The sequence below is a fragment of the Scyliorhinus torazame genome, chromosome 8, assembly GCF_047496885.1.
Source record: "Scyliorhinus torazame isolate Kashiwa2021f chromosome 8, sScyTor2.1, whole genome shotgun sequence".
NCBI classification, from domain to species: domain Eukaryota; kingdom Metazoa; phylum Chordata; class Chondrichthyes; order Carcharhiniformes; family Scyliorhinidae; genus Scyliorhinus; species Scyliorhinus torazame.
This window is the reverse complement of record NC_092714.1, coordinates 12,465,382-12,479,922: the sequence shown is the minus strand read 5'-3', so window position 1 is coordinate 12,479,922 and position 14,541 is coordinate 12,465,382. Positions and strand designations below refer to the sequence as shown.

The 14,541-nt window shown below is 48.1% G+C and overlaps 1 protein-coding gene across 1 annotated transcript in view; it reads left to right on the top strand.

Moving 5' to 3' along the window:
• Window positions 1-5,353: 5,353 nt before the first annotated feature.
• Window positions 5,354-14,541, top strand: part of LOC140427640 (lipase member H-like) — a 28,685-nt gene continuing 19,497 nt past the window's right edge. The window contains exons 1-4 of the mRNA XM_072513086.1: window positions 5,354-5,376; window positions 5,509-5,561; window positions 9,816-10,189; window positions 14,065-14,173. Coding sequence (XP_072369187.1) covers window positions 5,510-5,561; window positions 9,816-10,189; window positions 14,065-14,173 — 535 coding nt within the window. The 5' untranslated portion in view covers window positions 5,354-5,376; window position 5,509. The remainder of the gene's footprint in view (window positions 5,377-5,508; window positions 5,562-9,815; window positions 10,190-14,064; window positions 14,174-14,541) is intronic.

Genomic DNA, 14,541 nt, shown 5'->3' with positions numbered 1-14,541 from the left:
GATAGAGGTCTGTAAAATTATTCCTTTTTCAATCGAAGTATTGAATCTGCATTCACCAGCCTTTTAGGCAGTGAGTTGTAAATTGCAATCTTCTTCTTCGGCAATCACTCACTAACGAGTATGATTGTCCAACTAATGTTACTGGTCATGAGTTCTGTGGGTCCGTGCGTGGCTGCTGAGCCCGATCCTAGAGCCACATCGTCGACCGTACACTTGGCAGCTTTTCTGGGAGGTGGGACCTAGGTCGCTGATACTCCTTTCTCAGGCTGCTTTTCCAGAACTCCTCCTGCAGTCGGGTATCCTCGAAGAATTGTGCCCCTTCAATCAGGAGGATCCTCCAAGTAGGTCTCTTCTGAGCACGGGTCTCCCAGACGTTGGTGTCTATGTTGCATTTCTTGAGGTAACCCTTCAGGGTGTCTTTGACACACTCCCTTTGTCCCCCTCTTGTTCAGTAGCCGTCCTTGAGCTGGCAAAAGAAGATTTGCTTTGGCAGTCAGGACTGTGGCCCCCGAAGAACAGGGTCGGCTTAGAGGAGTTGGTTCTGAATGATCATGGCAATACTCTCTTCAATAAAACAATGTTCTCTAATGTATGTTGTATCTAATTATTTTTCCATTCTCCTGTAACCATTCCATAAGACCATAAGACATAGGAGCGGAAGTAAGGCCATTCGGCCCATCGAGTCCACTCCACCATTCAATCATGGCTGATTTCAACTCCATTTACCCGCTCTCTCTCCATAGCCCTTAATTCCTCGCGAAATCAAGAATTTATCAACTTCTGTCTTAAAGACACTCAACGTCCTGGCCTCCACCGCCCTCTGTGGCAATGAATTCCACAGACCCACCACTCTCTGGCTGAAGAAATTTCTCCTCATCTCTGTTCTAAAGTGACTCCCTTTTATTCTAAGGCTGTGCCCCCGGGTCCTAGTCTCCCCTGCTAATGGAAACAACTTCCCTACATCCACCCTATCTAAGCCATTCATTATCTTGTAAGTTTCTATTAGATCTCCCCTCAACCTCCTAAACTCCAATGAATATAATCCCAGGATCCTCAGACGTTCATCGTATGTTAGGCCTACCATTCCTGGGATCATCCGTGTGAATCTCCGCTGGACCCGCTCCAGTGCCAGTATGTCCTTCCTGAGGTGTGGGGCCCAAAATTGCTCACAGTATTCTAAATGGGGCCTAACCAATGCTTTATAAAGCTTCAGAAGTACATCCCTGCTTTTATATTCCAAGCCTCTTGAGATGAATGACAACATTGCATTTGCTTTCTTAATTACGGACTCAACCTGCAAGTTTACCTTTAGAGAATCCTGGACTAGGACTCCCAAGTCCCTTTGCACTTCAGCATTATGAATTTTGTCACCGTTTAGAAAATAGTCCATGCCTCTATTCTTTTTTCCAAAGTGCTAGACCTCGCACTTGCCCACGTTGCATTTCATCAGCCATTTCTTGGACCACTCTCCTAAACTGTCTAAATCTTTCTGCAGCCTCCCCACCTCCTCCATACTACCTGCCCCTCCACCTATCTTTGTATCATCGGCAAACTTAGCCAGAATTCCCCCAGTCCCGTCATCTAGATCGTTAATATATAAAGAGAACAGCTGTGGCCCCAACACTGAACCCTGCGGGACACCACTCGTCACCGGTTGCCATTCCGAAAAAGAACCTTTTATCCCAACTCTCTGCCTTCTGCCTGAGAGCCAATCGTCAATCCATGTTAGTACCTTTCCTCGAATACCATGGGCCCTTATTTTACTCAGCAGTCTCCCGTGAGGCACCTTATCAAAGGCCTTTTGGAAGTCAAGATAGATAACATCCATTGGCTCTCCTTGGTCTAACCTATTTGTTATCTCTTCAAAGAACTCTAACAGGTTTGTCAGGCACGACCTCCCCTTACTAAATCCATGCTGACTTGTCCTAATCTGACCCTGCACTTCCAAGAATTTAGAAATCTCATCCTTAACAATGGATTCTAGAATCTTGCCAACAACCGAGGTTAGGCTAATTGGCCTATAATTTTCCATCTTTTTCCTTGTTCCCTTCTTGAACAGGGGGGTTACAACAGCGATTTTCCAATCCTCTGGGACTTTCCCTGACTCCAGTGACTTTTGAAAGATCATAACTAATGCCTCCACTATTTCTTCAGCTATCTCCTTTAGAACTCTAGGATGTAGTCCATCTGGACCCGGAGATTTATCAATTTTTAGACCTCTTAGTTTCTCTACCACTTTCTCCTTTGTGATGGCTACCATATTCAACTCTGCCCCCTGACTCTCCGGAATTGTTGGGATATTACTCATGTCTTCTACTGTGAAGACTGACGCAAAGTACTTATTTAGTTCCTCAGCTATTTCCTTGTCTCCCATCACAAAATTACCAGCGTCATTTTGGAGCGGCCCAATGTCAACTTTTGCCTCCCGTTTGTTTTTAATGTATTTAAAGAAACTTTTACTATCATTCCTAATGTTACTGGCTAGCCTACCTTCAAATTTGATCCTCTCTTTCCTTATTTCTCTCTTTGTTATCCTCTGTTGGTTTTTGTAGCCTTCCCAATCTTCTGACTTCCCACTACTCTTTGCCACATTATAGGCTTTCTCTTTTGCTTTGATGCATTCCCTAACTTCCTTTGTCAGCCATGGCTGCCTAATCCCCCCTCTGATAACCTTTCTTTTCTTTGGGATGAACCTCTGTACTGTGTCCTCAATTACTCCCAGAAACTCCTGCCATTGCTGTTCTACTGTCTTTCCCACTAGGCTCTGCTCCCAGTCAATTTTCGTCAGTTCCTCCCTCATGCCCCTGTAGTTACCTTTATTTAACTGTGACACCTTTACATCTGATTCTACCTTTCTTTCAAATTGGAGATTGAATTCTACCATATTATGATCACTGCCTCCTAAGTGCTCCCTTACTTTAAGATCTTTAATCAAGTCTGGCTCATTACATAACACTAAGTCCAGAATGGCCTGTTCCCTCGTGGGCTCCATCACAAGCTGTTCCAAAAAGCCCTCCTGTAAACATTCAATGAATTCCCTTTCCTTGGGTCCACTGGCAGCATTATTTACCCAGTCCACCTGCATATTGAAGTCCCCCATGATCACTGTGACCTTGCCTTTCTGACATGCACTTTCTATTTTGTGGTGCATTTTGTGCCCCTGGTCCTGGCCACTGTTAGGAGGCCTGTACATAACTCCCATTATGGTTTTTTTGCCTTTGTGGTTCCTCAACTCTACCCACACAGACTCCACATCATCTGACCCTTTGTCATTTAGAGCTATTGATTTAATTTCATTCCTAATTAACAAGGCAACCCCGCCCCCTCTGCCCACCTCCCTGTCTTTTCGATAGGTTGTGAATCCATGGATGTTTAAATGCCAGTCCTGAACCCCCTGCAACCATGTCTCTGTGATGCCTACCACATCATACCTGCCAGTCACAATCTGGGCCACAAGCTCATCTACCTTGTTCCGTACACTGCGCGCATTTAAATATAGCACCTTTAATTCTCTATTGACCATCCCTTTTTGTTTTCTTAGTGTGGTGGACCTTGGTTTACTGAGCCTTTCCATAAGGCTTTTCCCTGGAGGTTTTTCACAGTAACTTCATTTGAAGCATACTTGTGACAGACAATAAGCGATTTTCATTTCATTGTCATTTCAAGCCACCTCTGAGGGGCACTATGAGTGCTCCAACTAATCATTTTTATTAGTGTCACAAGTAGGCTTACATTAACACTGCAGTGAAGTTACTGTGAAAATCCCCTCGTCGACACATTCCGGCACCTGTTCGGGGACACGGAGGGAGAATTCAGAATGTCCAATTCCCCTAACAGCACGCCTTTTGGGACTTGTGGGAGAAAACCGGAGCACCCGGTGGAAACCCACGCAGACACGGGGAGAACGTGCAGACTCCGTACAGACAGTGACCCAAGCCGGGAATCGAACCCGGGTCTCTGGCACTGTGAAGCAACAGTGCTAACTGTGGTAATACCAGGTATTGCGGTACCAGAGAGAGGAATAACCATTGGCTAGACCGCGGGGTTTACCGTTGGGCAATGTACATAGCCCCGCCCTGAGAGGCGGGGTATAAGAACCAATGCCGTCCCAGCAGCCTTCACTTCTGTAACTTCGCTGCTGGGTACAGTTCTATCTGATTAAAGCTGAATCGATATGACTCCACGTGGACTCAAGCGTATTGATTGCGTATCACTAACCACTGTACTACCGTGCCAACTAGAGCTATCCTACACCATCGAACCCATTCCTCTGGTCTATTCCTCCTCCCCACTTTCCTCTACCATTAGGGCCAAAGGACGCGATTCTCCCAGCCCCGCGCTGGAGAATAGGCGCAACCGCGCCACGCCGCCGGTGCGCGATTCTCCGAGGTGCGGAGGCGCGTTTGGCGCTGCGCTGGTCATGGTCCGCTGTACGAGGCCAGGCCGCCGATTCACCGGCTCGGATGGGCCGAGCGCCCGCGCGGAAACGGCAGGGTTCCGCCGGCGCCGTTCACCCCTGGTCGCTGCCGGCGGGAACTCTACACAAAGGGTCGGGGGGGCGGCCTGTGGGGTGGGGAAAAGCGCTCCTTCACCAGGGGGGGCCTCCGATGGGGTCTGGCCCGCGACCGGGGCTCACCGATCGGCGGGCTGCCCCCCCCGGGCCTACTTTGTTCCGCTTCCGGCCCCAGAACCCCCGCGCCATGTTGCGTCGGGGCCGGAGCGTTGGAGAAGTCCCCCGCGCGTGCGTGGGTTGGCACAGCGCCCATTTGGTGCCGGGGAGGGAGTGGAGTGAACCGTTCCAGCGCCGTGCTGGCCCCCTGTGGGGCACAGAATCGGTCGTCCCCGCGCCCGTTTCGCGCCATTGTGAAACGCGACGGCTTTCACGACGGCGCGAACACTTAGTCTCCATTTTGGAGAATCGTGCCCCAAATCTCCAAGTATCTTGCACCCATGTAACTCCCAAGGCCGATATTTAAAAACTCGGTCTTCTATCTGAGCTCTTGGTCAGTCCTCCTGAATTTCGCCTTCTCCTCTGATTGACGCAAAGCCCATTCCCTCCCGCCTTCTGTGCCTTGAATGGACATTGCTACATCGAAAGGTGTTCCACTGTCCCATATAGAGGTGCTGTATCAGCAGCTGTGTGAGCTGCTACTGAGGGTGCTGCTAGTTCCATAGCCAAGCAGCAGGAATAGATTGAATGGGGCCTTAACTCCAACGTAAATATTTATCATTCAATCCGGCACGCCTCCCTCCACACCACTGGCTGACCCGCTGTTGTATTTGTTTCTGCCAAGCAGCTTGATTCACATGCTCTTTGCAATCCTGTCGCTATGGAAACCCTCGTTGATATTTGACTGTCCAGTGACCCTGCTTGAAGTTAGTTTGTTTTTTGCTGTTTGCCTTTTGCAAACAGACAGCAAAAGAACGCAACCCTCTAACTTAATGTTTTTAGTACCAGAAGTGTTCTGATTGTTTTTTTTCCCCCTCTATTTATTTCACGACTCCCAGGATGATGTTCTGCTGGCTGGCGCTCTTTCTGTGTACCGGAGTCGTCCTACCAGGTAACTACCCATTCCTCTACAGGCTACAGGGATGGTGCAGGCGGGAGGGATTCAGATTTCTGGATAACTGGGGCTCTTTCTGGGGAAGGTGGGACCTCTACAGACAGGATGGTCTACATCTGAACCTGAGGGGCACAAATATCCTGGGGGGGAGATTTGTTAGTGCTCTTTGGGGGGGGTTTAAACTAATGCAGCAGGGGCATGGGAACCTGGATTGTAGTTTTAGGGTAAGGGAGAATGAGAGTATAGAGGTCAGGAGCACAGATTTGACGTCGCAGGAGGGGGCCAGTGTTCAGGTAGGTGGTTTGAAGTGTGTCTACTTCAATGGCAGGAGTATACGAAATAATGTAGGGGAACTGACAGCATGGGTTGGTACCTGGGACTTCGATGTTGTGGCCATTTCGGAGACATGGATAGAGCAGGGACAGGAATGGATGTTGCAGGTTCCGGGGTTTAGGTGTTTTAGTAAGCTCAGAGATGGAGGCAAAAGAGGGGGAGGTGTGGCGCTGCTAGTCAAGAGCAGTATTACGGTGGCGGAGAGGATGCTAGATGGGGACTCATCTTCCGAGGTAGTATGGGCTGAGGTTAGAAACATGAAAGGAGAGGTCACACTGTTGGGAGTCTTCTATAGGCCTCCAAATAGTTCTAGGGATGTAGAGGAAAGGATGGCGAGGATGATCCTGGATAAGAGCGAAAGTAACAGGGTAGTTATTATGGGAGACTTTAACTTTCCAAATATTGACTGGAAAAGATATAGTTCGAGTACATTAGATGGGTCGTTTTTTGTACAGTGTGTGCAGGAGGGTTTCCTGACACAGTTTGTTGACAGGCCAACAAGAGGCGAGGCCACATTTGATTTGGTTTTGGGTAATGAACCAGGCCAGGTGTTGGATTTTGAGGTAGGTGAGCACTTTGGGGACAGTGACCACAATTCGGTGACGTTTACGTTAAGGATGGAAAGGGATAAGTATACACCGCAGGGCAAGAGTTATAGCTGGGGGAAGGGAAATTATGATGCCATTAGACGTGACTTGGGGGGGATAAGGTGGAGAAGTAGGCTGCAAGTGTTGGACACACTGGATAAGTGGAGCTTGTTCAAGGATCAGCTACTGCGTGTTCTTGATAAGTATGTACCGGTCAGGCAGGGAGGAAGGTGCCGAGCGAGGGAACCGTGGTTTACCAAAGAAGTGGAATCTCTTGTTAAGAGGAAGAAGGAGGCCTATGTGAAGATGAGGTGTGAAGTTTCAGTTGGGGCGATGGATAGTTACAAGGTAGCGAGGAAGGATCTAAAGAGAGAGCTAAGACGAGCAAGGAGGGGACATGAGAAGTATTTGGCAGGAAGGATCAAGGAAAACCCAAAAGCTTTCTACAGGTATGTCAGGAATAAGCGAATGACCAGGGAAAGAGTAGGACCAGTCAAGGACAGGGATGGGAAGTTGTGTGTGGAGTCTGAAGAGATAGGCGAGATACTAAATGAATATTTTTCGTCAGTATTCACTCAGGAAAAAGATAATGTTGTGGAGGAGAATGCTGAGCTCCAGGTAAATAGATTAGATGGCATTGAGGTACGTAGGGAAGAGGTGTTGGCAATTCTGGACAGGCTGAAAATAGATAAGTCCCCGGGACCTGATGGGATTTATCCTAGGATTCTCTGGGAGGCTAGGGAAGAGATTGCTGGACCATTGGCTTTGATTTTTATGTCATCATTGGCTACAGGAATAGTGCCAGAGGACTGGAGGATAGCAAATGTGGTCCCTTTGTTCAAAAAGGGGAGCAGAGACAACCCCGGCAACTATAGACCGGTGAGCCTCACGTCTGTAGTGGGTAAAGTCTTGGAGGGGATTATAAGAGACAAGATTTATAATCATCTAGATAGGAATAATATGATCAGGGATAGTCAGCATGGCTTTGTGAAAGGTAGGTCATGCCTCACAAACCTTATCGAGTTCTTTGAGAAGGTGACTGAATAGGTAGACGAGGGTAGAGCAGTTGATGTGGTGTATATGGATTTCAGCAAAGCGTTTGATAAGGTTCCCCACGGTAGGCTATTGCAGAAAATACGGAGGCTGGGGATTGAGGGTGATTTAGAGATGTGGATCAGAAATTGGCTAGCTGAAAGAAGACAGAGGGTGGTGGTTGATGGGAAATGTTCAGAATGGAGTTCAGTCACAAGTGGAGTACCACAAGGATCTGTTCTGGGGCCGTTGCTGTTTGTCATTTTTATCAATGACCTAGAGGAAGGCGCAGAAGGGTGGGTGAGTAAATTTGCAGACGATACTAAAGTCGGTGGTGTTGTCGATAGTGTGGAAGGAAGTAGCAGGTTACAGAGGGATATAGATAAGCTGCAGTGCTGGGCTGAGAGGTGGCAAATGGAGTTTAATGTAGAGAAGTGTGAGGTGATTCACTTTGGAAGGAATAACAGGAATGTGGAATATTTGGCTAATGGAAAAGTTCTTGAAAGTGTGGATGAGCAGAGGGATCTAGGTGTCCATGTACATAGATCCCTGAAAGTTGCCACCCAGGTTGATAGGGTGGTGAAGAAGGCCTATGGAGTGTTGGCCTTTATTGGTAGAGGGATTGAGTTCCGGAGTCAGGAGGTCATGTTGCAGCTGTACAGAACTCTGGTACGGCCGCATTTGGAGTATTGCGTACAGTTCTGGTCACCACATTATAGGAAGGACGTGGAGGCTTTGGAATGGGTGCAGAGGAGATTTACCAGGATGTTGCCTGGTATGGAGGGAAAATCTTATGAGGAAAGGCTGATGGACTTGAGGTTGTTTTCGTTAGAGAGAAGAAGGTTAAGAGGAGACTTAATAGAGGCATACAAAATGATCAGAGGGTTAGATAGGGTGGACAGTGAGAGCCTTCTCCCGCGGATGGAAATGGCTAGCACGAGGGGACATAGCCTTAAACTGAGGGGTAATAGATATAGGACAGAGGTCAGAGGTAGGTTCTTTACGCAAAGAGTAGTGAGGCCGTGGAATGCCCTACCTGCAGTAGTAGTGAACTCGCCAACATTGAGGGCATTTAAAAGTTTATTGGATAAACATATGGATGATAATGGTATAGTGTAGGTTAGATGGCTTTTGTTTCGGTGCAACATCGTGGGCCGAAGGGCCTGTACTGCGCTGTATTGTTCTATGTTCTATGTTCTATGTTCTACCTCTAATTCCCTCTTACTATATCTAATTCCTTCTTGAAATTACACAACGTTTTCGCCTCAGCTACTTTCTGTGGGAGTGAATTCCACAGATTCCCCACTCTCTGGGTGAAGAAATTTCTCCTCACCTCAGTCCTAAAAGGTTTACCCCTTATCCTCAAACTACGACCCCCTAGTTCTGGACTCCCCCACCATCAGGAACATTCTTTCTGAATCTACCCTGTCTAATCCTGGTAGAATTTTATAAGTTTCTACGAGATCCCCTCTCACTCTAGTGAAGTCCAATGAATATAATTCAAACCGACTTAGTCTCTCCTCATATGACAGTCCCCCATCCCAGGAATCAGCCAGGTAAACCTTTGCTGCGCTCCCTCCATTGCAAGAACATCCTTCCTCAGATAAGGACACCAAAACCGCCCACAATACTCCAGGCGTGGCCTCTCCAATTCCACATACAATTGCAGTAAAACATCTCTATTCCTATACTCAGACTCTCTCACTATGTAGACCATTTGCCTTCTTTGCTGCCTGCTGTACCTGCGCGCTTACTTTCAACGACTGATGCATGAAGGTCTACCTGAGCATCCACCTCTCTCAATTTATGCCTATTCAAATAATAACCTGCCTTCCTATTTTGCTACCAAAGTGTATAACCTCGCATTCATCCATGTTATGCGGCATCTGCCGTGGATCTGCCCACTCACTCAGCCTGTCCAAATCCTGCTGAAGCATTTCTGCATCCTCCTCACAGCTCACCCCCCGACCCAACTTTGTATCTTCTGCAAATTTGGAAATGCTACATTTAGTTCCGTTGTCTAAATATATAATGTAAACAGTTGGGGTCCTAGCACAGATGCTTGTGGTAGCCTGCTAGTCACTGCCTGCCAATCGGAAAAATATCCATCTTTCACTCCAAACATTTTGGATGGTCGAAGAAAATCTCCCCCAAACCTTTCAAGAAAATGATTCTAATACAAAGCCAGTAAGATTGTACGATCAGCTGTCAGATGCAGATGGAATGGAATCGAGGAACTTGTCTCACTCCACACATTTTCTTTAGTTTTATGTTTTCATGTTGTTTTATTTTAATTCAGTAGCGAGCCAAGTACCAAAGTGCCACAACTTCACAAAACTACCAATGACTGATACAATCATTGGCACGGACCTGGTAGTGAGACTTCTGCTCTACACGGGGAGGAACTCAGACTGTGCCACCTTGATCAATGCCACCTATACCGGTTTGCTGGATGTCAGCAAGAAGACAATCTTTCTTATTCATGGGTACAGACCATTCGGATCACAACCCAATTGGTTGGAAAACATGACCAAATGTTTGCTCAAGGCGGACAAAGTAAATCTAATCATTGTTGATTGGAATAGAGGAGCAACCACTATTAACTATCCAGTTGCTGTGTCCAACACCAAGAAAGTAGCCGAAAGTTTGGTGCCTGTTATTCGCAACATATTGGTAAGAATTTTTGGTTTATTGTTGAAAGAATCCCTTTGACAGCTGTACTTCAGATGATTGTTGGATTCTATAATAATAAATCCAATAATCAGATGAAGTGCAGCTATTTTTTTTTGTGTGGTATCAGCAGAAGCAGGGGAACTGTTTTGCATGGCAACATGTGCTGAAGAAAACCAATGCCCCTATGTCTCCCAGGCTCAGAGCTCCTGAGCTTTGTTGTAAAAGCACTGGGACATGATTGACTCCTTTCTTGCATCCTGGAGCAGGGAAGTCTACCAGAATGGTAGACCTATACGGGGTCTGAACCATTAGAGACAAGAGCAAATAGGAGACTGGGCGTGGGAGAAATTATGATGGTAAAAGTGGTGAAGAGGCAGGAATGAATGGCAGTGACAGGTGAATGAAGGCAGGGAAAGAGAGAGGGAAGGGGAAGTTAATTGGAATGAAGGAGAGAACCTGGGTGGGATTCTCCCCTACCCGGCGGGGCGGGGGGTCCCGGCGGGATGCAGTGGCGTGAACCACTCTGGCGTTGGGCCGCCCCAAAGGTGTGGATTTCTCCGCACCTTTAAGGGCCAAACCCTCACCTTGAGGGCTAGACCCGCGCCGCATTGGTTGGCGCACCCCAGCCGGCGGGAAAGGCCTTTGGCGCCACGCCAGTCAGGGCCGCAAGGACTTGGCCGGTCGGCGGAAGTCCGCGCATGCGCAGGAGCGTCAGCGGCTGCTGCCGTCATTCCCGCACATGCGCAGGAGGGGGGGGTCTCTTACGCGTCGGCCATCGCGGAGGCTGTGGCCGGGGCAGAAGGAAAAGAGTGCCCCCACGGCACAGGCCCGCCCGCGGATCGGTGGGCCCCGATCGTGGGCCAGGCCAATGTGGGGGCACCCCTCGGGGCCAGATTGCCCTGCGGCCCCCCCCAGGACCCCAGAGCCCGCCCGCGCCGCCAGTCCCGCTGATAAGGTAGGTGGTTTGATTCACATCAGCAGGACTGGCATGACAGCAGCGGGACTTCAGCCGATCGTGGGCCGGAGAATTGCCGGGGGGGGGGCCCGCCGACCGGCGCGGCGCGATTCCCGCCTCCGCCGAATATCGGTGCCGGAGAATTTGGCGGCCGGCGGGGTAGGGATTCACGCCGCCCCCCGGTGATTCGTCGGAGAATCCTGCCCCCATCTCCACTTGTAGAGGCAAGGTTTGATCAGGAATAGTCAGCATGGCTTTGTCAGAGGGACGTCATGCCTAACAAATTTGATTGAATTCTCTGAGCATGTGACTTAGTGTGTAGATGAAGGTAGTGTGGTTGATGTAGTTTACATGGATTTCAGCAAAGCCTTTGACAAGGTCCCACATGGGAGACTTATAAAGAAGGCAAATGCACATGGGATACAGGGGAACTTGATAAGGTGGATTCAAAGCTGGCTAATCTGTAGGAGGCAGAGGGTGATGACAGACGGCTGCTTTAGTGACTGGATGTGGAGATGCCGGCGTTGGACTGGGATGAGCACAGTAAGAGGTCTTACAACACCAGGTTAAAGTCCAACAGGTTTGTTTCAAATCACTAGCTTTCGGAGCACTGCTCCTTCCTCAGGTGAATGAAGAGGTATGTTTGTGTCCCCGAGCTGTTCCCTATCCACCTCTTCACCTTACACCCTACACATAACTCTTCAGTCACCTGAGGAAGGAGCAGTGCTCCGAAAGCTAGTGATTTGAAACAAACCTGTTGGACTTTAACCTGGCGTTGTAAGACTTCTTAGTGACTAGAAGCCAGAGTCCAGTGGCGTACCACAGGGATCTGTGCTGGGTCCCCTATTATTCGTCATTTATATAAATGACTTAGAGGACTATGTGAGGGGTAGGATCAGTAAGTTTATGGATGACACAAAGATTGGCCGGGTGGTTAACAGTGAGGTTGAGTGTCTTGGGTTCCAGGAAGATATTGACGGGATGGTCAAATGTGCAGAAAAGTGGCAGAAGATATTTAATCCTGAAAAGTGTGAGGTTTACACTTTGGAAGGAGCAATTTGACAAGGAAATATTCAATGAATGGCACCACACTGGGAAGTTCTGAGGAAAAAAGAGACCTTGGCGTGTTTGTAAATAGGGTTAAATAGGTGAATAGGGTTATGAAAAAAGCATATGGTACAATTACCGTTATCAATTTTGGCATAAATTACAAAAGCAGGGTTGTCATGTTGGGGGTTATGTGGAACATTGGTGAGGTCACAGCTGGAGTACTGTGTGCAGTTCTGGTCGCCACATTATAGGAAGGATGTGATGGAGGGGGTGCAGAGATGTTTCTCTAGAATGTTACCTGGGATGGAACATTTTAGTTATGAAGAGAAGTTGGATGGGCTTAGATTGTTTTCGCTGGAGCGGAGAAGACTGAGGGGTGATCTGATCGAGAGGTACAAGATTATGGGGGGCATGGACAGGCTGGATAGGGAACAGCTATTCCCCTTAGTTGAAGAGTCGGTTACGAAGGGGGCACAAGTTCAAGGCGAGGGGCGGGAGTTTGGGGGGATTTATGGAAAAACCTTTTTATCCAGATGGTGATGGTCTGGAACGCACTGCCTGGGAGGGTGGGAGAGGCAGGTTGCCTCACATTCTTTAAAAAGTACCTGGAAGGTCACTGAACGTGTGGAGTTTGCACATTCTCCCCGTGTTTGCGTGGGTTTCGCCCCCACAACACAAATATGTGCAGGGATTGGCCACGCTAAATTGCCCCTTATTTGGAAAAAATGAAGTGGGCGCTCTAAATTTTTTTTTAAGGAAGTACCTGGATGAGCGCGCGGCACGTCTTAACATTCGAGGCTGTGGGCCAAGGGCTGGCAAATGGGATTAGGATTGTCAGATCTGGTGCCTTTCCTGCGGTGGTACCGACTCGATGGGCCGAAGGGCCTTTTCTGCACTCTATTTTTCTGTGATTCTGTGATGGAGAAAGACAAGAGGGTAATGAATGAAAAAAATGAATGAAATGAAATGAAAATCACTTATTGTCACAAGTAGGCTTCAAATGAAGTTACTGTGAAAAGCCCCTAGTCGCCACATTCCGGCGCCTGTTCGGGGAGGCTGGTACGGGAATTGAACCGTGCTGCTGGCCTGCCTTGGTCTGCTTTAACAGCCAGTGATTTAGCCCAGTGTGCTAAACCAGCCCCTGGTAGAAGCTGGAATTGCAGAAAGGACGTGGAGATGTTGGGAGTGGATGATGTGTGCTAGCATGAGTTGAAAGGGAATGGTGATGAAGAGAGAACAGAGATTAAGAATGCCAGCCTGGTTGGAGTAGAGAGGATGGGGAGGAGAGAAGGGGCAGCTTGAATTGGGGAAGTGGAAGACTAGGTTGGCGCCAATTGTCCATACTGACAAAGCCCAAGCTACAAAGTCCATCCAACCACTTGGTTTCATGTGTTAGGCCTATCTTTGTGTTGTAACATTCCCGATGCACCTTTTAGCCAATTAAGCAGTTTTGAAATTTGGCCACCATAGCAAACACAGCAGCCAACATCAAGCTCCCATAAACAGGAAATAGATAAGTGGTCAAGCTTTGGGTAGTGATGGTTGAAGAATAAATATTGGTCGGACGCTGAGGAAAACTGCCCTGCTTTCCTTTGAATATTACAGTGGGGTTTTCACATCTCCTTGAGAGCCCAAAGGGAGCCTTGGTTTAATGTCACAACTGAAGGACAGCTCCTCTGACAATGTAGCACTCCCTCAGGGTTTAACATCTCAATGTTGGTGCTTATGTGCTGGGCTTCAGTTACAAACAACCCAATGTTAACAATTTGGAAATGCAAAATGTACCAGGGTTACACATAGAGGACTGCTCTGTACTTCCAGCTTCATGATAAGGATTCATTATTGTTCATCATCAATACTATTTCTTTAGAAAATCGGAGGTTCCCTCAACCTAATTCACATGATCGGTGTGAGTCTTGGTGCGCACATATCTGGCTTTGTTGGAAGCACCTTTAAGGGACAGATTGGACGAATAACGGGTGAGGAACATCAACTCACTTCCTTGTGAAAATACAGCGGCTGTTTGGAATCTGAAATATAAGCAGATAACGCTGGAATTAGTGGATCAGGAGGTGGGGAGGATTCTCCAGCACACTAGTTCCCGATATGGTGGAGAATCGCGCGTCGGGCAAAAAGCAGGATCCCATCCTGATATTCCAGTCCCCTGCCTGCGGTGGAAGTGAGCTATATGTCCCGCTCCAGTGAGAGAATGCAAATCAGTCATCTGAACCATTTGCATTCGATTAACGGGCTGTACACACCTCCGCACCGTTTCTCCACACCTCTGTGATGCTCTAGCCCTCTCTACCGGAATTCACGCGGGAGTGGATTGATGCAAGTATTCGTA